This window comes from Electrophorus electricus, chromosome 2, assembly GCF_013358815.1.
Source record: "Electrophorus electricus isolate fEleEle1 chromosome 2, fEleEle1.pri, whole genome shotgun sequence".
Lineage (NCBI taxonomy): Eukaryota > Metazoa > Chordata > Actinopteri > Gymnotiformes > Gymnotidae > Electrophorus > Electrophorus electricus.
This window is the reverse complement of record NC_049536.1, coordinates 28,168,137-28,193,373: the sequence shown is the minus strand read 5'-3', so window position 1 is coordinate 28,193,373 and position 25,237 is coordinate 28,168,137. Positions and strand designations below refer to the sequence as shown.

Genomic DNA, 25,237 nt, shown 5'->3' with positions numbered 1-25,237 from the left:
GCAGGGGGCCTAGGACAACCCTCAGAAGCTCCAGTGCTGAGGGTGACGAAGGATGAGACACAGTTGCCCACCCATACTGATTGTGGTCTGTCTGTTGGGAAGTTGGAGATCCAGTCACACGGGGATGTATGCAGTCCTAGATCCTCCAACTTAGTAGTGAGTCTGGAGGGGATGAAGGTGTTAAATGCTGAACTGTAGTCAACAAACAGCATTTTAACATAATTACCCCTCGCTTTGTCCAGGTGGGTCTGGTGTGGAGCAGATGTGCAATTGCATCGTCAGTGGAGCGGTTCTGGCGGTATGCAAACTGCAGTGGGTTCATGGTGGCTGGCAGTGAAGAGGTGATGAAGTCTCTGACCAGCTTTTCAAAGCACTTCATCACGACCGATGTGAGGGCAACAGGGCGGTAGTCATTAAGGCTGGAAGGCCGAGGTTTCCTCAGGACGGGGATGATGATGGATCGCTTGAAGCTGGATGGGACGATACCGAGCGTCAGGGAGAGGTTGAAGATGTTGGTGAATACCGAGGCTACCTGGTTTGAGCAGGCTTTGAGGACTCTACCGCAGATGCCGTCTGGTCCCGCCACATTCCTGGTATTCACTCTTTTGAACACTCTCCACATGTCACTCTCCGAGATGATGAGAGGGCGCTGGCCTAAGGTGGGCTCTGCACATGTGCCGTTGGATGTGCCGATAGCACCATTAGCGCTGTTAGCATTAGCACTGCTAGATGTAGCCTCGAAGCGAGTGAAGAATGTGTTTAACTCGTTCACCAGAGACTCATCCGCACTCGTCAGTCCGGAGGGTGGGCTCCTGTAGTCCGTGATCATCCGTAGTCCCTGCCACAGGGATCTAGAGCCACTCTGCTGGAACTGTGACTCTGGTGTCCTCCCGTAGCTCCGCTTCGCCTCCCTCACCGCCCTGCGCACTCCGTATGCCGCAGACTTGTACTCGTCGTGTGTGTGTGTGTGTGTGTGTGTGTGTGTGTGTGTGTGTGTGTGTGTGTGTGTGTGTGTGAGTGAAACAATCCATGAAGTCCTGGTCTCTCCATGTTTCTTTGCACTGTTTAATCTGCCTCCAGCATTATCTCCTCCCACATAGATCTCCTGAATCCCCAAGGACACAGACACACGCACACACACACACACACACACACACACTATCTCTCTCTCTCTCACACACACACACACACACACACACACACACACACACACACACACTCTCTCTCTCTCTCTCTCTCTCTCACACACACACACTCTATCTCTCGTACATGCGCACCCACACACACACGCAAATCAACATGGTTTTTTTTGCACGTTGCTGGAACAGCAGGGGTGAGAGACAGACGAGGTATGTTTGCGCTCCGATGTACGTACACTTCCAGATAACTGACTGCTGTGGAACCGCTGAACTATGGCAGGAGATTCTCTGAAACCTCCCTCCTCTGATGCTATTTTTCCTCTCTTCACGCTGCACTGTGTTGTCTAGCGGTGGGGTATGTCGTCTTTTTTAAACGTTCAGTTAAAGACAGCCCCACAGGAGAGGTGAGACGTCTTCATGTGGAGCTCTTCTGATGTTCATCCAAGACCAAGTTCTGTCTGTTGGGTTTCTGTGTTCGTTAGTCCTTGTAAAAAGAAAAAGGTCAAACTGTTGACCTGCCTGTCACCCTCCATCCCCTCCGTCTGCCTGCTGACTTTTCCTTTGCCCTCCACATCTCTCTCACTCTCTCTATCTCTCTTGCTCTCTCTCTCACTCTCTCACACTTCCTCTCTCTCACTCTCTCTCACTCTCTCACTCTCTCTCCCGCTCTCTCTCACTTCCTCTCTCTCACGCTCTCTATCTCTCCCGCTCTCTCACACTTCCTCTCTCTCACTCTCTCTCACTCTCTCACTCTCTCTCCTGCTCTCTCACACTTCCTCTCTCTCACTCTCTCTATCTCTCTCACTCTCTCTCCCGCTCTCTCACACTTCCTCTCTCTCACTCTCTCTCACTCTCTCACTCTCTCTCCCGCTCTCTCACACTTCCTCTCTCTCACTCTCTCTCACTCTCTCACTCTCTCTCCCGCTCTCTCTCACTTCCTCTCTCTCACTCTCTCTATCTCTCCCGCTCTCTCACACTTCCTCTCTCTCACTCTCTCTCACTCTCTCCCGCTCTCTCACACTTCCTCTCTCTCACTCTCTCTCACTCTCTCACTCTCTCTCCTGCTCTCTCACACTTCCTCTCTCTCATTCTCTCTCACTCTCTCACTCTCTCTCCCGCTCTCTCACACTTCCTCTCTCTCACTCTCTCTCACTCTCTCACTCTCTCTCACTCTCTCACTCTCTCTCCCGCTCTCTCACACTTCCTCTCTCTCACTCTCTCTCACTCTCTCACTCTCTCTCCTGCTCTCTCACACTTCCTCTCTCTCACTCTCTCTCACTCTCTCACTCTCTCTTCTCCTTCTGTCCTCAGCCTTGTTCTCCTTTACTTGTTTTTCTTGCTCTCTCGTTCTTTTCTCTCTTGTTATTTGTGTCTTCTCTGTGTTTCCTTTGTTTTCCGGCGTCCTGCTGTTACTCCTCCAGCGTGGCCACTAGTTTCCTGCCATACTCTATGAGCAACGTGGTTGGCTGGTGAGTCCAGTGTGGAAGATCAAGACAAGTACATGCTCCACCAGAGGAGGTGGAGTCCTGCAGAGGCAGCGCCACAGAGCTGTCCCATGATGCATTGTTCCACAGCAGCTAGAGCATGCTGGGAAAGGAAAGGGGTCTGGTGATTGGGATCTCCATAGACATTATGCTCATATGCACACCCTCATACATAACCACCGTCACTTTTATAGTTTCAAACTGAAGGTCATTTTGATGTGGAACTTGTTTCTGTGTGTGTGTGTGTGTGTGTGTGTGTGTGTGTGTGTGTGTGTGTGTGTGTGTGTGTGTTTTGTGATTAACACAACCTAACAGTTATAGTAGAGTAGGCTTTGTTGACCTTGTCCAGCTCAGACTGAGCAATCCACACAAGTGTTGCAGCAATGAGACATTTTTAAGCTTCTGTAGCGTTTAGAGGTCATGACCGTTGATTGATTTCCTGTCCGTGAGTAGTCTTCTGAATGGCACTTGCAGGTGTACTCTGACAGCATCAAACTACTGAGCTCAAACACTTTCTGCAGTAGCAGTTTTCCTGTGTGCTCACACGTTTTTGTATTTTTAAAAACTTAGTTTTTAAGGCAAAAACTAAAAGGGGTCAAACTATTTGTTTTTCAGCTAATGCACCACAGACAGTCAGTGACCAGACAGTGACACAACCTTTTGCTGGCATTCTGTGCTCTTGCACGTATCCGCACAGACTGCAGAGGTGTGTGTTCTGTACTTCGAGGCTGCAGCTGTATCCAGTGCACTAGCAGCTACAGGCCTTTTTCTGCACAGGGTTTCTCTGTTTGTGGGAAGTTGGTAATAACAGGAGCTGCTGCTCAGCTGTGTCTTTGCCAGTGTTGTGGGTCTGGAAGTTCTGCACATGCACAGGTCTAGATTTGATTCTAGAGTGTGTGGAATCTGGAGTATGTCTCTCTAGAGAGAGAAGGGTCCGAGCGTTGTCCAAACACCACTCAAGAAGGTGAGTGGGAAAACAAAACACTGTCAAAGTCACCTGTTTCGGCGAGTGGCTGTCAGCGAAGCTGCTCCACTTGTCTTTACGGTGAATGCAGTTGCCGATGGCAACAGGAGGATGGATTCTGACAGGTATCAAATAAAGCTGCCATACTTTGACATTCTGGTTTACGTTTAGCTGTTCCTTTATTTCAACATGCAGCAGGCTGGGGTGTAGCACAAAGGCAAAAAAGCACTGTTCTTTACTCTGATCTGGATGGTATTCTGTGTGTGTGTGTGTGTGTGTGTGTGTGTGTGTGTGTGTGTGTGTGTGTGTGTGTGTGTGTGTGTGTGTGTGTGTGTGTGTGTGTGGATAGTACATCAATGACATACACTATAGTGAATCCGGGACATGGACATGTTATTGTGTATGGTACTGCTTATCACTGATTCTTAGTCCATAATACAATGTAATGTAAACCTTTTCTCTCTTTCTTTCCTCTGCTCTGTGTGTGTGTGTGTGTGTGTGTGTGTGTGTGTGTGTGTGTGTGTGTGTGTGTGTGTGTGTGTGTGTGTTTGTGTGTGTACTCTAGGTGTCCAGACTCTGCCAGACCAGACTCAGCCCGCCCATGTGTGTTGGCCTGTAAGAGAGACTGCCTGGTAACCCAGTTCAGCGAGTGGACAGCCTGTCCCCAGTCCTGTGTGCCTGGTATGGTCCGAGCAGAGTCCTGTCCCCTCACCTCTCACACACTGGACTGGGACCTCTTGCACCTTCTCACATCCCCCCCCCCCCCCCACACACACACACACACACACACATGTTTTCTTGTTTATCTGAGTAGAATGAAGAGATTAAAGATACTGAGTGTATTATTTAAATGCTGGCAGTGCCATGTGACTATGCAGACTGGGCGTGCATGAGTAATGAGTGCCACGCACTCTGGAGATTAGGGCTTTATGTCTGAGGTTCACACACAGAGACTGCAGGAGACAGAGAAGCAGACGGCTCTGTAGTCTCCTGCACTTAGTCTCCAAAAAAGACACACTTTAAAAAAGCAACCACCAAAGCACATTCCTACAGATCCCTCTTGACAGCCCTTTTCTCAGCAGAGAAAATTATTATTATTTGATATTAATGAGGCTGACAAAAGAGAGTGAAAGAGTAAATAGATGTTTAATGGCTGAGGACAGTTCTGGGAGTTGGCGAAGTTTCATTGTTTAGAAAGAACTGATGTTCTGGCTGGAAACAGCAGGCATGTCTTTACCCTGTAAACTCTCTGGCTGATGGCATCTTGCTCCTAATTGCACAATTTTCATTTTTTTGTAATTAGCAAAGTGCAATGATCCTTGCAGTGGCTACCAAATGAAGCCATTACGCCAGATTAGGGTCCAGACCCTGAGTGCATCCGTCGCGCCGGCTCATTTGGGGCACCGTTTTCTCATGCGGTGCATGATGGGATGTTTCTTTCCACCACAGCCAACGTGACCATGCCTACCCAGTCCCGCTATCGGACCGTCGTCCAGCGACCGGCCAATGGGGGTCAGGAGTGTCCGGACACGCTGTTCGAGGAGAGAGAGTGTGAAGCACTTCCTGTGTGTTCCATCTACAGGTCACTTTGGAATGGACGCGCTGTGATTGGCTTAGCTAGGCGGCAACACACTTCCACGTTATTGATCTCATTCGGGACGAGTAACGCACAACACATCACATCACTTCTTGATCAGTCACGCGATGAGTGTCACATTCATTATCACTGGACCAGTAATAAGGCCAAACGCAGTAATTCATTCCTTTTAAGCATTCAGAGGCATAAACAGGAACATGGTGTGCTTACACTGTGATGTGTGCGCATATCGACTTTGTGTGAATATTTACATGTGCGCACATCACATGAGCATTCGCATGCTAAATACCTGCCGAGTAAAAACATTGCCGTTCCAAAGCAAACCAAATCAGCTCAGTGAATCGGCCTTTTCCCTCCCAGGTGGAGGACGCACAGGTGGCATCCGTGCACGCTAGTGCCGGATTCAGTCCGGCAGGGAATGACGGGGGCGAGCCAGTCATGTGGAAGAGGCCTGGAAACGAGAGGTGAGAACCACGCTGAACAAACGTAACATGGCCAAGGCACGTCCTGACAACATCCTGAAAAGTAGCTTCCTGATGAGCATGGTGTTTAATGACCTGCGTCTGTGTCTGGTGCGTTTACAGATTCGTCCAAGGGCTGGATTCGTGTTCCAGATATTAACATTGCTGCGGTTTTTTGTCTTGTCTTGTTTTGTTTTGTTTTTTTCTCACTTTAATGTTTGCATCGCCGTTTGTTTGTTTCTTTGTTTATTCTGCAATTGCATGTGTGCTGCTGTTAGCGATGATTGCCTTGCGGAACCCGGGGTTAAGTTCATATTCATTCATCAGGCATTACACCCCGCAGACACAGAGAGCTCATTCCTTGATGTTTAATTCAACGTCTGACAATATGCGCAAATGCAGGCAAGTAAATTGACATTTGCAGTTCACTTCATGCATTTTGCATGAACCATATCGTTTACTGTACCTACCATCACGGAGGCTCTAAAAAAAAAACATTTTAACACATACTGCATTTACAACAAATTACAACCTTTTTTATTTGTGATTTTTTTTTTCAATTTTATATGGCTGGAAAATGGATAAATGGTAGTTATTATCAAAATATTAGCCTCTGTAATATGACACCACATAAATGGTCATTTTGCCAGCCCCAGTTGTGCTAAGCTAACGCACTGTTTTCAGAAGACGGATCATTCATGAACATTATGACCGTTATAACGGGAATTCACAGGTTGATTAACACTTATCTGTTTGACTAATGCGGCTTTCTTTAAGCAAGCACTTTGAAATATCAAACAGCCATGGATGTAGTCTGTGGCCGTATCTGTTGGAATAATTGAAATACGATGTTTTCCCAAGATGGTCCAATTCTTGAAAGTGTCTTTCATGCACAAAATATCCTTAGTGTCCTTGAGGAAGGACAGCGTGGGCAAAGGAGTCCGTGTGTTATTGGGTTATTTAATTATTTAATTGGGTTATTTTTGAGTTGAACATAAGATCTTGAAATGTTAATATTGAGCTGTAAAATCTAATCTGATCCATGTTTGAAGAAGCAATGAAATATTGAAAGCCTGTTCGTACCATATTTATTTATTTATTTGGCGGGAGGCATCTTCCAGATAGAGTATATTATTAATCACACCAAAATGTGCCGAGAGATGACTTTTTCACTGGTAGTGAAGAAGCAGAAATGATTTTCTCAAATGTTATTACCACTTTGGTTGATATGGCTGACATTCTGTTGACCTTCCCCAGTTTGCTTGTACGCAGTCTAGACAGAACGAATAAAGACACCATTTTAATGCAAAGTCAAGGGTCAGGAACACTGCAGATATTGAATGTATTCATTAAAATTAATGAGGCCATTCATTAGGGAGAATAAGAAAGTAGGAAAGTCATCTTGTGCCAGAAAACGCGAACACCTCCAATCTCCTGTCGGTTAGAAGGCTGGACTGTTCTGTAGCAAACCTGGATTAATAAAAAAGGAAAATGCACCAAACATTGGTGCGTTCACTCTCTCAGTTCTCTGTAATTTCCAGGCCAAAGTTTACATCGTTGTTCACTTTTTTTGCATGTATACTAAACAAACACTTTGCTAGAAACATTTAATTATTTAGAAACACATTATAGGTGTAGATCTGGAGTCCATCTGGGGTCACGTAGCTACAGTTAATTACCATTAGCTACAATTGTCTCCACTGGCTACAGTCAGTTACCATTAGCTACAGTTTATACCGGCTCATTGTTACAGGTGTTTATACCAGCTCAGTGTTACGGCTGGTGACGCTCATCACTTCAATAACATCTTCCTTGGCAGTGCATCTGTGGTCAGAACCTTACCATAGAAGAATGCAGTAAATTGTTTGACAGATTGTGCGTGTTGATTGTACCCTCATAAAAATGTAGTGAATGTTATACTTAACAGAATGACCAGTGAGTGTGGGAGCAAGGTGGCTGTTTCAGAAGATCGATATAAAAGTGAAACAAATAATTTTCCAATAATGCTGAGATTTACCCCCGGCCTTATTTGGCCGTTTGCTTAAATTTTTGAGAGTACTGTATTAATAATACATATGTTGTTTGTGTGTTAGTGTGAATTATTGTTCTGTTGGATGTTATTGTGGCAGTGGGTCAGGTTTTAATTACTCCCAGCTGTAGTGAAACCACACACGTACACACACACACACACACACACACACAGGGTTATGTGTGAAAGGACAGTGCTTCATCTGCGTGTGGAAGAAAACAAAGCAGTGAAACCACAATGATAAGGCAGCCCTAAAGATTTGTGGGTAAAAGAAACCATGTCTCAACTGCTCTGATCTGAGTTCTGACTTATGCCGACTTGTAGTAGTAGAGGTGAGGAATGTCTTGAATTTTTATATGTTTATATCTTTTTTACTTCATTTTTATCAAATTTATTCAACTCTTTTTGCACAAACCTTTCTTGTGAAAAGTTTATCACAGTTCTGTCTGGATTCAAGAGTTTTTATTCATTAATAAACTAGTGCTTGAAGATCTTTTAATTCCTTTATTTAAAAACAATGAAACATGTTATGCGGCTAAAATGCTTTGTCAGGTTGATTATTCTCATTATACCACTGGTCTGGAGAACACTTCATTAGTTTATTTATACTCAAGCCTCCTGCTCCGCCCTCATTTAGCTGCAGTTTGGTGCTGGATTCCAGAATTAGGGGAGAAACACTTTGGCCTCAAATTGCTTCACCCTGTGTTTATGACACCATTACAAACAGTGTATATACATACATACACACACACACACACACACACACACACACACACACTTACTTTATTTGCACAACTCATGGACACCTTTGTCCAAAACATCCTGCTTTTACTACATTGAACATTTACTACACTGAACATTTACTACACTGAACATTTACTACATTGAACATTTACTACACTGAACATTTACTACCATGAACATTTACTACCATGAACATTTACTACACTGAACAATTACTACTACACTGAACATTTAATACACTGAACATTTACAACACTGAACATGTTACTACTACTATAATAAACATGTTATAATGTAAAATAAAAACACATAGTTGACAAAGTAATTACATTTAGTCTGTTATTGGATTATGTGACCAATTAAAGATTGTAAGTAAATCAAAGCAGATTTTCTTGTATCACAGGCTAATATTAGACACTCATATGAACCAGATTATCAGTTGAAAGAGGTTTGGAGAAGGTCAGACTCTCTCACACCCCGTGTCTCTGCACATAATTAGTCCTGAAGTGCACAGACGTCGAGACGAAAAAGTTTGACAAGATCATTTTATAGCACAGAACAGCTTGGTCCCCTGCATGTCCACACAACCCATCACCTCTGTAAGTGGCTGCACTATTAACGCTGGTCTCTGTCACAAGCTGAGATGAGAATAACATGTTAACTAAGGACGGGTGGTGGGAGAGCTGCACAGTTGGAGCAGAGCGCTGGAAAATCACTGCACTAAAAAAGGATGGCCATGCTCTAACCAGAGCGCCGGTGCTGTCATTCTCATGGTTCCAGCAGACCTGCTGAGGAGCGAGAAAGAGAGGGAGAAAAAACCACACACAGGGAGATTGAGTCATCTCACAGACACTTATATGTACATCAGTGAGGCTTACCTCAGAATTCATCTCACACTCGGTTGTGCCCTTAAGGACAGTTGGGTAATCCACATACTGAAATGCACCGTGTACGTCTGGTTATGGCGTGAGTTTGATTATGGAGTATTATTAGGTTATTTTGGAATATAAATGGCTCTGAGTATGTGTTAGCATCATACCCAGATAAACGACTCTGTCCTCAACAGACCTCTGAATGATCCATACACTCCTCAGAAGCCAAATGTTTCATCTGGTGTTAACCTACAGTATTAGAAAGCAAAAGCTGGACTAAAACTCTAACTCCTTTGAAAAAAACACTTTATTACTGTTATTACATATCACAGTGACGCTTTTAATGTAGCGGGTAATGAAGATGTTTTTTAAGGAGTGGGATTTGCACTTTCTGTGACATCGTTTGACCGTAATACGAAAGGCTGATTAGCTGTCTTTCTGCAGGTGTGTGTATCTTTTAACACTCTGCACGTGTGTGCGTAGCTGTCGACACGCCAAACTCTATACGTGTGTACGTAGCTTTCAACACTCTAAACTCTGTACATGTGCGCACGGCTATTTTTCTCTGTCTCCTCCCACGCCATCACGCCGGGCATGGAGCAAAATTTACAAGTCAAATACACGTTAAATGCAAGTCTGTAGATTAACGCCCATTCAAAGGCCTTCTGGGGTCGTTTTGTCAGATAAGAGCCCACAACACCCACAGAAAAGAACGGACCTGTGGCAGCAGAAGTCAGATTTGATTTCTGCTCCTAGAAGCCCTGGCAGATCTAACCCCATCTGCCGCCCATTCTTTCCCGCATTCACATGACATTTCTCTCGGTGCCTTGCGTTTCTCTCGGTGTGTACTTCTATTGTGTTGTGGAAAATTAATGAAATAAAATACGTAAAGTTTGCTGTCACATAGACAACATGATTAAACGCAGGTGGGAGTTACTCCTCCACGTACACGTTATCTCCGAGTCTGAAGTAGGCATTTTCTTTAAACCTAGATTGTCTTCACCCGATTCTGTAGTCCCACCAGATAGTCCAGGTTTTCGCTCTAACACAGCTCCCAGTACACCTGTACCAGGTGTGCATCCAACTGCCATTACTAGAAGTTTCCGTAGAAAAACCAGACAGACTCATCACTTTAAAAACTTTAGTTAATCAGTTTAAAACAGTTCAGATTCAGAAGGAAGATTGTGTAGTTTGTTCCGTCCACTGGGGGCCAGGACAGTGAAGTGCTGAATCTTGAAGGATGGTGGGTCAAACAGGGATTCCGGTACTAATCGAGCTTAGTCCACTGCCATTAAATATGAAGGATCCGGTCCAGTTTTAGCTATGTCGGCAAGAACCAGAGTTTTACACTGATACAAGCAGCTAGAGAAAGTCGCTGAAGAGAACGGAGCAGTGGAGTGACAGGCGAGAACTTGGTCACGCTGATTACCAGTCACGCTGCCGTGTTCTGGCTCGGCTGGGCCCAACGGCACGCGCAGGAAGAGCGTCACAGTCGTGAAGCACCCAGAGATGACATGAGACTGAACAAGCAGTGGCCTCCCTGAGGGAAAAGAACAAAGTAGTTGAATGTTTTGGAGGAGGAACCTGTATCACCAGGTCGCGCGCGCACAGAATCACGCAGCGTACATTTCAAACGATTGTTTTCGTGTTTTTCTTTGCGCGTAGTACTGAGCGGATGAGATATACCGAGAAATTCTATATGACAGGACTGATAGCATCACCCTTCGGTGTCCCACAGGATGTGTAGAGTGGTGACCCAACTGACATGGGCAGAAATCTCCTTCACATAATTACCTTGGTAGAAACACCAGGTAACCGCTGTTTACTTGCACTCGGCGTGTGATGTGTTACTGCGGGTATAATGTGTTGCCAGGTAGCTAGGTAGGCTATTTGCTGTTTAATCGGGTGTGGATAGAAAAGGTGTTGGTGAGGTTCACTATTGGTTTATAATGTCTATATCCTCTAGCAGTGTCCAGCTGCTACATTAAGCGCTACGTGCTATCTGTAGCAATATACAGCATGTTGTAATAAAGAACGCACCTGATGTACTTGCTTTTTGTCCGGATAGACTGGGGGCTGGTCTCTGGGGATCTTATTGGCAAGGCGATGGAGATGTGTGATTCGGGTTGTTTATGTATTTGGAGAGGTGCGTTTGTTGTCTTATAATTTACTGCAAGATCACATTCAGACGCCACGTCCAAACAAAAAGTGAGAGTCAGGACGCATTTCGCATTACTGTCTGCAGTCGGATCGTTCGTTAAAAATTGAACCAACACAGTTCCTCACCGAGAGGCAGAATAAATGTGTGCTCTTTGGAAAATGAGGTATGTAAGAGAGTTTTCAGAATCAATAAGAACGGAGGAAAACAAAGGAATGTGATAATGGCTTCCCCGGTGTCTGCTGTGGCTTTAGTTAAGACGGGTGTCTTCATAACGAGCGGTGAAATGTGGCGTTTCTGCCCTCGACCTCTTCTCTTCACAACTCTTGACAGTTCGGCGAGACGCTTTAATCTACACTCTGTACGTCCCCTCGCGCACAGCAGCGGCGCAGCCTGATGCGGCCACGAGCACGAGAGCCAGAAGGTTGCACGTGCAGCTGCGCGGGACAGTTTGGAACAGATACGAAATGGCTCTTTAATCGCCTTCGTGTAATTCGGAGCTCGCGGCTATTAGTCATATGGTCGATGGCCGCTCAGTAACCGCGTGTGTGTGTTTAAGCTTCAACAGCAGCTCCCCGGGCGCTGGCGGGACATGCGCTTACGGAGCCCACACGTTCCTAAAAACAGCAGCTGTACCTGCCCAAGGGTAACTTGTACAGACTGAGTTAATCAAGTTTTAATCATCAGCAGCGGACTGTGTAGGCTATTTATGAGTTAATATGGCCCACAAATGAAACATTTATAGAGATAATTTGAAATAAATTGGGATGTTGTCAGTTCATTATCCAATATAATCTTTTTAAATGTGAGCAGATACTGTGCACCGTACTAAGCTCTCGATGCTACTTTGTGGAAAGTGCTATAAAATGTCATTCAGCGGTGTGTTAACTGTATTATGAGGATAAAATGTGCGTTCAGGCAGAAAAGGCCTTTTTGCAGTGTCATGGAAAAATTCGTCATCGAGACAAAACCCGACCAGTAAAAGTGAGAGGACGAGGTCGTCGCGGTCTCCGGTGTCTGCGGGATTGCACATTGTGTCCTAAAAAGGTAGCAGGGGGTTCCATTTCGTCGAATGTATAATTTGACGCCCTTCGGCGCCGGAGAGCACAGCACGGCGCGGCAGAAGAAAGCAAAAAGGAAAACGCAGGATGGCGCTTATTATCCGTGGCCCCTGCGTCTGTCCGCATTAACGTCAGTTCCAGCACTTTAAATCCGATTTAACATTCGAAATGGCTGAAGACTCCTGTTCTTGCGTTATTTACAGCGAGGACGGGGCTCTCGGAGGCGCCTGCGCAGAAGCAGATCTCTGCAACCGTAGTTTCAGCTTCTGCTTTATAGGCACTTCTATAAAACAAGCTCTGGCGAAGCGTTGTGCCAGCGATAAAGAGCGATAGCGGCGGTTTCATTGGGTTTTATCATTTTATAAGGCGATGGTTAAAGCCACCAGACGTGCACGATTGCCTCCTTAACCGCTCCCAGCGCTTGCACGAGGTGCTGGGAATTTGCGAATGTGCAAAATGCTAGGTGCAGCTTGAGCACGTACTAGTGGAGGAAATCGGCGGTATAAATCAAAATCGAAAAACCGTCAGTCTTCATCGTCTTGGACAAGGCAGTTAGGTTGTGTTTCCAGTCTTATGAGACAGATGCTGTGTGGGGCCAATTTAATATCGAGATTCTGTTTGAGGTTTTATATGACTGGGTTTATGGATTCTTTATCACTGCTTGTTTAAGGAGAGGTTGCTTTGGCTGAAACTCAGTGCCTCTTTGCAAATGTTCATATGGGTGTCTGTCAGTAGGTGTGTATAACGTATCTGTGAGAGAGCCACCACTGCAGTGATTGTCAGATTATAAAAGAACATCTTGTACATTATGACCTAAAACACAGGCCCGTTACTGGCAATGTAGTCAACGAAGGCATTACCCTGGATTAATGTGAAACTGCGAGCGGCACGCTCTCTTCTTCTGCCATCTGATCATTCTGAATCACGTTCTGAATCACGTTCTGAATCTCATTCTGTTGGCCACCGCTCTGCTGTTAGTGGAGAGCTTCTCATTTTCACACAAAGGCTGGATTGGATCTTATTGCTGCTAAATATAATCTTTCCAGTTTCCAGCCGCACACACACACTCTCCACTGTGAGCTCCCTGCATCTGGAGTCACTCACATACAATCAGAATCACCCTGAAACCCACTCATAAACATTTTGTATGGCTCAGTTACTCACACACACTCAGAAACACACTCAAACACACTCTGAATCGCTCAGCTGGATGTGACTGCATTTTTGCTTTGGTTGTTAAAGAAATACCAACCTCACCATAAAGGAAAAAAGCTTGAGTGGCCAAGGCCAGTGGCAGTGATGACAAGAAAACTGAGATTTTTTCTCATATGCCTGATAGTGTGTTTACAAGAATCTTAGGAAACCTTTGGTGATTGAATGCTTATGTCTTTGATGCTGAAACACTGAAGCAACAACACTATGGCTGGCAGTAGTAATCTAGGATATATAATCTAAGGTATGTAATGGAACATATGTAATCTAGGATATATAATCTAAGATATGTAATGGAACATATGTAATCTAAAATATGTAATGGAACATATGTAATCTAGGATATATAATCTAAAATATGTAATGGAACATGTAATCTAAGATATGTAATGGAACATATGTAATCTAGGATATATAATCTAAGATATGTAATGGAACATATGTAATATAGGATATATAATCTAAAATATGTAAAGGAATATATGTAATATAGGGTATATAATCTAAGATATGTAATGGAACATATGTAATATAGGATATATAATCTAAGATATGTAATGGAACATATGTAATCTAGGATATATAATCTAAGATATGTAATGGAACATATGTAATCTAAGATATGTAATGGAACATATGTAATCTAGGATATATAATCTAAGATATGTAATGGAACATATGTAATCTAGGATATGTAATGGAATATCTGTAATCTAGGATGTGTAACTGAAGATATGTAATCAAACATGTCAGATAGGATATGTAATCAAACATATCTAATACAGGTTATGTAATCGAGGATGTCCAATCAAATGTGTAATCTAGGTTATGTAATCGAGGATGTGTAGTCAAACATATGTAATCTAGGATGCTGGCAGCCTTGGTCTTGTTCAGTGACTTGCAATGCATGGACTAAAACTCCAGGTGTGTAAGGCGAGGGGTGTACAATTTAGTCAGGGTCTAATGAAGTGTACAGAATTGTTTTCATATATTTGGTTTCTTTAATTAAATTGTTTTTTGTGCGGAACCAAATGAAATATTTAAAGTGTGTGTGTCCTCAGCACTGAGCTGCATGGATGAGAATGAGGAGCCAGCAGCCATGTCGGAGTGTCTGCAGTGGGCAGGAAGGATGCCAACGCAAGTGCGCACCTGCTGGGTGCCCTGTCGGGATGACTGCACCTTCAGCACGTGGTCAAGGTTCACAGAGTGCACAGGCTGTGGGAGCAGCAGTCGCAAACGCAGCCTCACAGGTGAGACACAGAGATACAGAGGGACACAGAGATGAGATGCATTCAGTCGGACAGGTGAGATGTGTACAGAGGTGAGACGGACACAGCCTGACAGGTGAGACACAAACTTGGACACAGACAGAACCACTGTATCTGTGTCTCACATATAAGACAGGATCTGTCTCACCTTTAAGATGCTGACAGACCCTCACAAGTGACATAAAGGTTAGACACATAGCCAGTATGCAGACCATAATATGCTAATGAAGTCAAATTAGTCTGACACCAAAATTGACACACGATTCTGACACTCAGATTGACACAGCAGGACTCGGATGAGGATCTGCTCGGGAGAGGAGAACTCCTCATATCTCTTAGACGCACGGACCCTTGGAGAAGCACCCACAAGACGACAGCTGTCCAATTTAACTCACTTCATCGTGTTGCTAACACACGAGTTTAACTTTTACACACAGCCGGGGTCACACCTTCAACATCCTGGCAGCCAAGATAATGAGTTCACTGCACCACTGCCTTGACCCGGTTTACCACATAACAAGCGCACACGCCGGAGCAACTCTACGTACTCGACACAGAGGTTTCTGTGCTGAATTTAGCCTCGGGGCATCTGGGCCACCCATAGAGAGACGTAATCATGCCCCTCTAAAGGAAACATAGCCGATTTGGCCACGCACTCCGGTCACCTCTCGCATTCCGTAGCCTGTGCTGTCTGTTGCTGGATATGCACGAGATACTCCCCGAGGTGCTGTGGTCCTGTTGGCTGTGCCAGCGTAATGAGGCCTGGGATGGTGTTTATCTCATATCCCTCTCTAGCTCTCAGCGTGTTTGTCTCATAAAGCCTTCAGCGCTGCCTCAGGGTTACCGCTCGCTATTAGTGGTCAGAATTGGTGCCGTAAACTGAAAAATATTTAGCTAATCTTCTCTTCCTGTTATTATGGCCCTAAGGTGTAATGGCTGTTTATTTACGAGTTTAAAATAGCCAGGGAACATAGAACTTGTGTGAGGTCCTCGGTAAGAAAGTGACAGGTGCAGATGTTTCCAGTCGGCCTGTTTTTTTCCAAACCCTGTGTGAGCTGCATTCAATACTAAGCAGGATTACCTTTTTACTGGAGATTCTCTACTGAACTGAGCAGGTTCAATAGCATCTCAGCGTTAGGCTTTCTTCTATATTCTGAAATTTTGGTAGGTGTGTACTTCATTATGAGGGGATGTTCTCTCTGGGTCTCACTGCTCTGTTCATGTCTTATTGTCTGTCATTCTCGCTCTTCCATGGGGCTTGCAGAGAGTGTTTTCCACACTCCTTTTGACACTCATTTCCATACTCAAAGATCACCTGCTGGGAAAAATTCCAGTGGAAGATTAGAGGAGTTGTTGTGGAGACAGACACTGGAAGCGTTCAGGTGATTGGTTTCTCCAGAAAAGAAAAGGAAAAAAAAAAGTGATTGGCTTTAATTACGACCCCTGGCTTCTCACCCCATGCACATCTCCTTATGGCACAGAGATTTCAGAGGAGTGTGCCGGCAGATTTGTCTGAGCTGATCCACTTAAGAATGACCAAACTCACAGGCTTCTGCAAAGGTCTCAAAGTCCAGGAGAGGCGAAGGAAGGAGAAAAAAGCAGAACCTATGAAAACTTCCAAGCTGAGCGTGATTTTGCAACTGGTTAAATCGAAGAGGCCAGTATTGCGTAGGTGTGGTGCGTATGGACCTTCATTAGTAACGCAGCCTGCAGATGGAGTCTGTGCATGGTAGTCACATGCTTTGAGGGGTGGGGGGGTGCAGAGAGAGAGGGACACTTGTGCTCTGTTACACAGGAGGAAAGAACTTGTGTGTATGACACACACACTCACGGATTCCAGTGAGAGAGTTCAAAGCCTGCCACTCAGGATTTCACGCTGTCACAGGTGTTCGCCACCATCTCAAGTGGTGGAAACACCAGATGGCAGCTAACGTCACCCCTCCGGGCGGGTTCTTAGTGCTTAGGTCAGCACTGACACAGAGGAAGTTGGGCAAAGCAAAGCTCAGTGCCCTGGAGCAGAGTCTGCCTCGACGTTGTGCCTCGACGGTATGGCCCAGAAACTCAGACAGCACTAGATCCTCGAGTGCACAGTACGGCGGTGTCTCCCAGTCCAGTCGCTGAGCTGTATAAATAAACAGTTGGTGCAGCTGTGCAGAGAGCTGTTCCAGAGCCAGAACAGGGGTGTGTTGGGGGTGTGGCCGATAGCTGGGTTGCTGGAGGATCTCCGTACAGTGACTGAAAGGAGATTGGCTGAAGTGTTTGAGTAATTGGAGGGTTCGGTTGCCAATTAGCGTTAACCTGCATGCAGCCGCAACTACTACACAACAGCACATGGTTACGTAACCTGGAAATGGACAATCTTCGGTAATCCCGCTGGATGTGACTTACTGAATCACTGGTACGGACTGTGAAAAACATCACACCACACCCGTGAACCTCAGTCCTCATCTGTTAGTCCCTCACCTGTGTCGAATAAGCTGATCTGTACTGCTGAATTTATCCAGTGCCTGTTCTCCACGCTGTTACCCCATGGCTGATGGAGTCTGTAATACCGTTGGGTTTCAGACGTGGGGTCTTCCTCGCCCTGCGTCCATGGCCGGCCCTGGCTCTGCTGTAGCATGGTAGCCCACGTTTGAGGCGAAGGGATTTCTGAATGAACACAGCTGTGATTGATCGGCTCCTGACAGCCGCACCTCCATGACTGACTGGTGACAGCAGCTGACAGGTGTGGGCGGCTTGTGTGTTCAGGCCGTCACTGCCTCTGACAGCGTGTCATATATGAGGGAATCCCACTCCCCCCCGCACTCTCTCTCTCTCTATCACTCACGCCATCCCTGCCTAATGGACGTGACTAATTAGAATGTTCCAGAAAGAGAAGTGTGGTGAGAGAAGCTAATAGCCTCTTAAACAGAAGCCTTTATGACATGAAATTTATTCATTTTTCTTCTCATTAGATACATTACATGTATATGAGATATGAGGAGTGTGTGTGTGTGTGTGTGTGTGTGTGTGTGTGTGTGTGTGTGTGTGTGTGTGTGTGTGTGTGAGGAAGGGAGAGAGAGAGACACCTACTAAGAAGAGAGAATGTGTATCACAAAAGAGAAAGATAAAAAGAGCCTTTATGCAAATAGGCATTTAAAGAGAGCCTTTATGACATAAAATATGTTCATTTTACACCTCATTAGGTAAATTAGCTGTACGATGCATAGAATGTGTGTGTGTGTGTGTGTGTGTGAGAGAGAGAGAGAGAGAGAGAGAGAGAGAGAGAGAGAGAGAGAGAGAGAGAAAAAGAAAGAGAGAAAGAAACATACTTGCAGAAGTCAACCCAGAGCAAAGTTCAGGGTAATCTGAATACTTGTTTATGACCTGCTACAAACCTTATGAATTCTCTCCCACAGTCTGGAGTTCAGCCAGTCTCTGCTTTTTTATTTTATTGGCTACTGGAGCTTAGAAATACAATTCTGTTCTTGTGATTCACTTGATTGGACTCCAGTCAAAAGTGGATGGCATTTATCATTCTTAAGCCACATTTTCTATTTGTTAATTAGAGAGTGCTGTAAACCACACAGGCTTTAGACGTCACACCAGTGAAAACTATCATAATATTCAGTAATTGTTATGTTTGTTTGCAGTTTCTTTAGTTAGTCTCGGATAAGACACGGAGAAGGAATAGACATGTACGTGTCTGGGACCAGGACAGTCTGGACTGACTGAGTAGTCTTCTGTGGCAGGATTATTAGCTCTCTCTGTCATCCTCTCTCTCTCTCTCTCTCTCTCTCTATCTCTCTCTCTCTCTCTCTCTCTATCTATCTATCTTTTTGTCTATATATGTGGTTCTCTGTCTATATGAGGATTTCAAGTGTGTCACCTCAGTGTTGGGGGCTTGGGAAGGTGTCATTCGACAAGGCTGAACAAACCGAAATAACCCCACAAAATGTGACACTTCTCAAATGTAAGGAGCATATCTGACATTTGTCTGCCACAAAATTATTTTGAGTACTCAACTTATTTTTAGACATTTTGTTCATTTAAAATAATTTCTTCAAGTGACTTTTTCTCCTTTTTAAAAAGTACAATTATTTTTCAGCAGATATTATTAATAATAATATAATTATAATGTACTTAAATGTCAGGAAAACGTCAGGAAAGTGGTTAAATAATCATATAATAATCTTATGATGATTTTGACATATTGTTGTCAATATTAGATATAAATTGCATTTAAGATGCAGTTCAAACACATTCTGTTGGTCTCTCTCTCTCTCTCTCTCTCTCTCTCTCTCTCTCTCTCTCTCCATACATGCAGGCCGGAGCAGAAAGCGAGAGCACTGTCACAGGGAGGATCAGTATCCACTGGTGGACACGCAGCCATGTCCATGTGTGGAGTTCCTGTCGAAGCCATGGGGGAGCTGGTCTCCCTGTATTCTGCCGGAGGCGCCGGCCCAGGGACCCCTGCTAGGCTGGAGGGGGCAGAAAGAGGCTCTAGAGTGTGGTGGGGGCTTACGCTACCGCGCTGTAGCCTGCCTCGACCAAAGGGGGCGCCTCCTCGACCCAGCGGTCTGCAATGGAACTGGTTAGTCTGCTTCTCTCTCTCTGTCTCCCTGTCTGTCTCTCTGCTTCTCTCTCTCTGTCTCCCTGTCTGTCTCTCTGCTTCTCTCTCCCAGTCTCCTTGCCTGTCTCTCTACTTCTCTCTGTCCACCTATCTATCTTTCTGTTCAAGCCACTCTTCACTGGGAGAGGTGTCATTCAGACAGGTTTCTGTGTAGTTCTGTGAGTAAATCAGGTCTCAGATCTACAAATGAGTCAGGTCTATAAGTGAGTCAGGTTTCTATGAGTCTAGTCTATAAATCAGTCAGTTATATAAATTAGTTAGGTCTATAAATCAGTCAGGTCTATAAGTGAGTCTGGTCTATAAGTGAGGCAGGTCTGCATACGAGGCAAACAACCTGCTAACCGTGCGTCTTCTCTGCTTCCAGAGCTCCAGGTGGAGACCTGCCACGTGTCCTGCCCACTAGACTGCCGCCTCAGCTCCTGGTCGGCCTGGTCGGCCTGCAGCGCCTCCTGTGGCAACGGTCTGAAGGTGCGCTCCAAGTGGCTGCGTGAGAAACCGTTTAACGGAGGCCGGCCCTGCCCCAAGCTCGACCTGAAGAATCAGGTGAGAAGTGCTGAGCCCAGAGGGAGATTGCAATGTCACTGCACACATGCTGACTCTAGGTGGCGCCACCCTTAGCGCTGTAGTTTGGCTATAGTGGAACCTTAGTGGGAGATGTCAGAAGGGAAGTATTAAAATTGGCATTATGCTTCATTAATGTTTGATCCAAATGTTGAGGCGAGACTCAGGCCCTGTAAATATGCTCTTTATTCCTCAGCATATGAAGCATATTTTTAAGCAGGACTTTTAATAAATAAATTACTTTGTTTGTGAGGTGGGCTGTTTATCCTGGTGTCACTGGCTACAGCATAGCTCACATACTAAAGCCTGCTCAGGTCATCCCACTGGGCATGGCCTTCAGGACCTTTATCAGTGTCTTGTTAGCAGAGCTTGTTCCTGACTGATCAGGGATATTGTTATATTTATATAGCACCTTTCTCAGATATCACCTTTTACAATCACTCACACACTGATGAGAAGCAGCAGCCAGTTTGCACACAGCGTGCTCTCTAGAGATCACAGCCCCTGAGGGACTGCACTGCATGCAGAGGAAGGGGAGAAGGTCAGGACCAATTTTTGGAGTGTGGGAGGAAACCTGAGACCCCAGCGGAGAGGAGAACATGGAAACTCCAGCCCAAGACCCCAGTACTGAGAGGCAGATGTGCTAACCACCAGGCGGGACTCTTCGTTGTTGTATGTGGGTTTGACAGGAAAATATGATGATAAGGGTAGAGGGGCTTTGTCTTGGACCTGTACACTCCACCGTCCACAGACGGACACTAATGGGTCTTGGGATTTCTACAGCTCTCCGTAGTCCAGCTAATTACTGGTCCTTTAGAAATGACAGGCAGATGAGATCTGTCGTTTGCCTGTGGGTTCCTCACTGCAGTCCTGCAGTGGCTCCTTCACTGCATGATTGAGTGTTTTATCACACCCTCATAACCTTGTGAAAGGCTCAGTAATTAACTGATGAGAGGATTCAGGTTAGAGGAAGGAAAAAGTGACTTACAACAATGACTTAAGGGTCTTGCTCAGGGGCCCAACAGTGGTGGGACTTGAACCAGCAACCTTCCGAAGTCAAGAGACACAGACACTGTTGGGTTAGTATAACCTAGTGTCGGTTTAGTATATACCAGTGTTGGTTTAGTACTTACTGGTGAAGGTTTAGTACTTACTGGTGTAGTTCTAGATTGTACTGGTGTTGGTTCATATGTACTGGTGTTTGTTTAGTATATCCCAGTGTTGGTTTAATATATACTGGTGTTGGTTTAGTCCATACTAATGTTGGTTTAGTACATACTTGTGTTGGTTTAGTACATACTAATGTTGGTTTAGTACATACTGGTGTTGGTTTAGTACTGTTGGTTTAGTACATACTGGTGTAGTTTGAGAATGTACTGGTGTTGGTTAATACATACTGGTGTTGGTTTAGTGTGTACCGGTGTTGGTTTATTATATACTGGTGTTGGATTAGTACATACTAGTGTTGGTTTAGTACATACTGATGTTGGTTTAGTGCATATTTGTGTTGGTTTAGTATGTACTGGTGTTGATTAATACATACTGGTGTTAGTTTAGTACATACTGGTGTTAGTTTAGTCCATACTAATGTTGGTTTAGTACATACTGGTGTTGGTTTAGTACATACTGGTGTTGGTTTAATTTATACTGGTGTTGGTTTAGTCTGTACTACTGTTGGTTTAGTCCATACTAATGTTGGTTTAGTACATAGTGGTGTTGGTTTAGTACATACTGGTGTAGTTTGAGAATGTACTGATGTTGGTTAATACATACTGGTGTTGGTTTAGTGTGTACCGGTGTTGGTTTATTATATACTGGTGTTGGATTAGTACATACAAGTGTTGGTTTAGTACATACTGATGTTGGTTTAGTGCATATTTGTGTTGGTTTAGTATGTACTGGTGTTGATTAATACATACTGGTGTTAGTTTAGTACATACTGGTGTTGGTTTAGTCCATACTAATGTTGGTTTAGTACATACTGGTGTTGGTTTAGTACATACTGGTGTTGGTTTAATTTATACTGGTGTTGGTTTAGTCTGTACTACTGTTGGTTTAGTCCATACTAATGTTGGTTTAGTACATAGTGGTGTTGGTTTAGTACATACTGGTGTTGATTTAGTACATATTGGTGTTGGTTTAGTATATTCTGATGATATGAAAAGTGAGTGTAACAGTATGTAGCGTGGAACACACCCTCTGATATTTTGAGAATATCGAGGGCTAATTTCTCCTGGGGGTGTAAATTAGAGAGAGAAATTATATTAAGAATGTGCTGCATATAAACAGTCTGTAAAGGACACGTCGGCTGGCAGAGGTCGGCGTGTAGATGAGCTACGTGTGGGTGGAGCGGGTGATGCAGCCATGCTGGGGTGGACGTGCAGGGTGCACAGATGGCTAAGTGGCTTTCTGTGCACTGTGCTTAACAACAGACTGATAAGTCTCAGCGCAGACCCTGAGTTGCCCTGGCTAAGGTCTCATCTGGGCTCCATCAGGGCACGTAAATGCTTTTGTTAACATTTGGAAAATAATCTCCTTTACACTTCCAGCTTTTCACAGATGCGCTTAGCCAGAGTGATTTATACATGCTCTCAGACAGTAGGCATTGTCTGTGCTCCGTGGTAAGCAAACCCATGACCCATGACCTTGGTGTTGTTAGTACCTTGTTTTACCAGGTGAGCCAGAGAGAAGTGTGTATGCATGTGTGCGTGCGTGTTTGTGTGTGTGTGTGTGTGTGTGTGCCTCTAGGCATGTGAGTGAGTGTAGGCAAGTGTGTGTGTGCAGATGTGGGTGTTTGTGTGTGTGCCTCTAGGCATGTGTGTCAGTGTAGGCATGTATGTATGTGTATGTGTGTGTGTGTGCTTATAGGCATGTGCGTGTGTGTAGGCATGTGTGTGTGTAGGCATATGTGTGTGTGTCAGGGGTGGGGGTCCTGTTGCCACTCACAAGCCCCCTCCACTCTATCTCGCACAAACTCCTGATCCTGAATATGAATTTGGGGGATATCCAAACAGAATTTCCCAGCAACACAGCAGCTCATACTGTGCTGTGAAAGCCATTTTTGAAAACATTTCTAAAATTCAGAACATTCCCTCTCTCTCCCTCTCTTTCTCTCTCTCTCTATCTCTCTCTTCTCTCTCTCTCTCTCCCCCTCTCTCTCTCTCCCTCTCTCTCTATATATATATCCTTTTTGCACATACATCTTTGACACAGTAGTTACCCCAGCTGATAGCTCTGGGTTGACATGCCGTGGTCAGCAGATGTTTTTCTGGCCTTCCTCCTCGCAGTGAGTCACTTAGCGAAGAGGATGTTGACATTCTGCAGTTTCAGTGTCATCCTCCATGGATGGTGAGGTGTTGCATTCTGGGTAAAAGGACGCAAAGATACAGACATCAGCAGCACAGTGACTCAGCATTGGGAAGAAAAGTTTTGTATGCGTTCTTATCACAGACAAAGACACGACAACACTAAACATGAGGCTAAACTCCTTCCCCCACAGTAAGTAAGACTTACTGTCTCGCATTTCTGTGGATTTTATAAGAAACGTGGTTCGGTTTGTAATGCTAATGCTACCACAGGAATCATTCCTTAGTGTCAGTACACACCAATAACAGTTTGCAGCGTTAATGAGCTTTAAGTCATGTGAAGTGTAGCAGTGTTGAAACTAAACTGCTCAAGAGACATTGCTACATTCTGGGGAGAAGTATCAGCGTTACTGGACACTGAACCCCATCGTGTGAAGAGGTCGAGAGACGGTGAGTGACTTCAGAAAGACGTTGCAATTCCATCTCTCTCCCTCTCAGTTAATACCTGGTCCTGTATGTCCACTGTCCGTCCTTTAATACCTGGTCCTGTATGTCCACTGTCCCTCCTTTAATACCTGGTCCTGTATGTCCACTGTCCCTCACTTAATACCTGGTCCTGTATGTCCACTGTCCCTCCCTTAAAACCTGGTCCTGTATGTCCACTGTCCCTCCCTTAAAACCTGGTCCTCTATGTCCACTGTCCCTCCCTTAAAACCTGGTCCTTTATGTCCACTGTCCCTCCTTTAATACCTGGTCCTGTATGTCCACTGTCCGTCCTTTAATACCTGGTCCTGTATGTCCACTGTCCCTCCTTTAATACCTGGTCCTGTATGTCCACTGGCCCTCCCTTAATACCTGGTCCTGTATGTCCACTGTCCCTCCCTTAAAACCTGGTCCTGTATGTCCACTGTCCCTCCCTTAAAACCTGGTCCTGTATGTCCACTGTCCCTCCCTTAATACCTGGTCCTCTATGTCCACTGTCCCTCCCTTAATACCTGGTCCTGTATGTCCACTGTCCCTCCCTTAAAACCTGGTCCTGTATGTCCACTGTCCCTCCTTTAATACCTGGTCCTGTATGTCCACTGTCCCTCCCTTAATACCTGGTCCTGTATGTCCACTGTCCCTCCTTTAATACCTGGTCCTCTATGTCCACTGTCCCTCCTTTAATACCTGGTCCTGTATGTCCACTGTCCCTCCTTTAATAACTGGTCCTGTATGTCCACTGTCCCTCCTTTAAAACCTGGTCCTGTATGTCCACTGTCCCTCCTTTAATACCTGGTCCTGTAGGTCCACTATCCCTCCTTTAATACTTGGTCCTGTATGTCCACTGTCCCTCCTTTAATACCTGGTCCTGTATGTCCACTGTCCCTCCTTTGATACCCGGTCCTCTATGTCCACTGTCCCTCACTTAATACCTGGTCCTGTATGTCCACTGTCCCTCACTTAATACCTGGTCCTGTATGTCCACTGTCCCTCACTTAATACCTGGTCCTGTATGTCCACTGTCCCTCACTTAATACCTGGTCCTGTATGTCCACTGTCCCTCCTTTAATACCTGGTCCTCTATGTCTGCTGTCCCTCCTTTAATACCTGGTCCTGTATGTCCACTGTCCCTCCTTTAATACCTGGTCCTCTATGTCCACTGTCCCTCCTTTAATACCTGGTCCTCTATGTCCACTGTCCCTCCTTTAATACCTGGTCCTGTATGTCCACTGTCCCTCCTTTAATACGTGGTCCTGTATGTCCACTGTCCCTCCTTTAATACCTGGT

General features: G+C 45.1%; 1 protein-coding gene across 5 annotated transcripts in view; it reads left to right on the top strand.

The window, feature by feature from the left end:
* thsd7ba (thrombospondin, type I, domain containing 7Ba) overlaps window positions 1–25,237 on the top strand; it is a 144,300-nt gene that overhangs the window by 92,065 nt on the left and 26,998 nt on the right. For all 5 annotated transcript variants that reach the window (XM_035523605.1, XM_035523603.1, XM_035523604.1 and 2 more), the window contains 6 exons: window positions 4,153–4,268; window positions 5,037–5,169; window positions 5,545–5,648; window positions 14,783–14,971; window positions 19,296–19,562; window positions 19,966–20,144. In XM_035523605.1, the coding sequence (XP_035379498.1) occupies window positions 4,153–4,268; window positions 5,037–5,169; window positions 5,545–5,648; window positions 14,783–14,971; window positions 19,296–19,562; window positions 19,966–20,144 (988 nt within the window). The remainder of the gene's footprint in view (window positions 1–4,152; window positions 4,269–5,036; window positions 5,170–5,544; window positions 5,649–14,782; window positions 14,972–19,295; window positions 19,563–19,965; window positions 20,145–25,237) is intronic.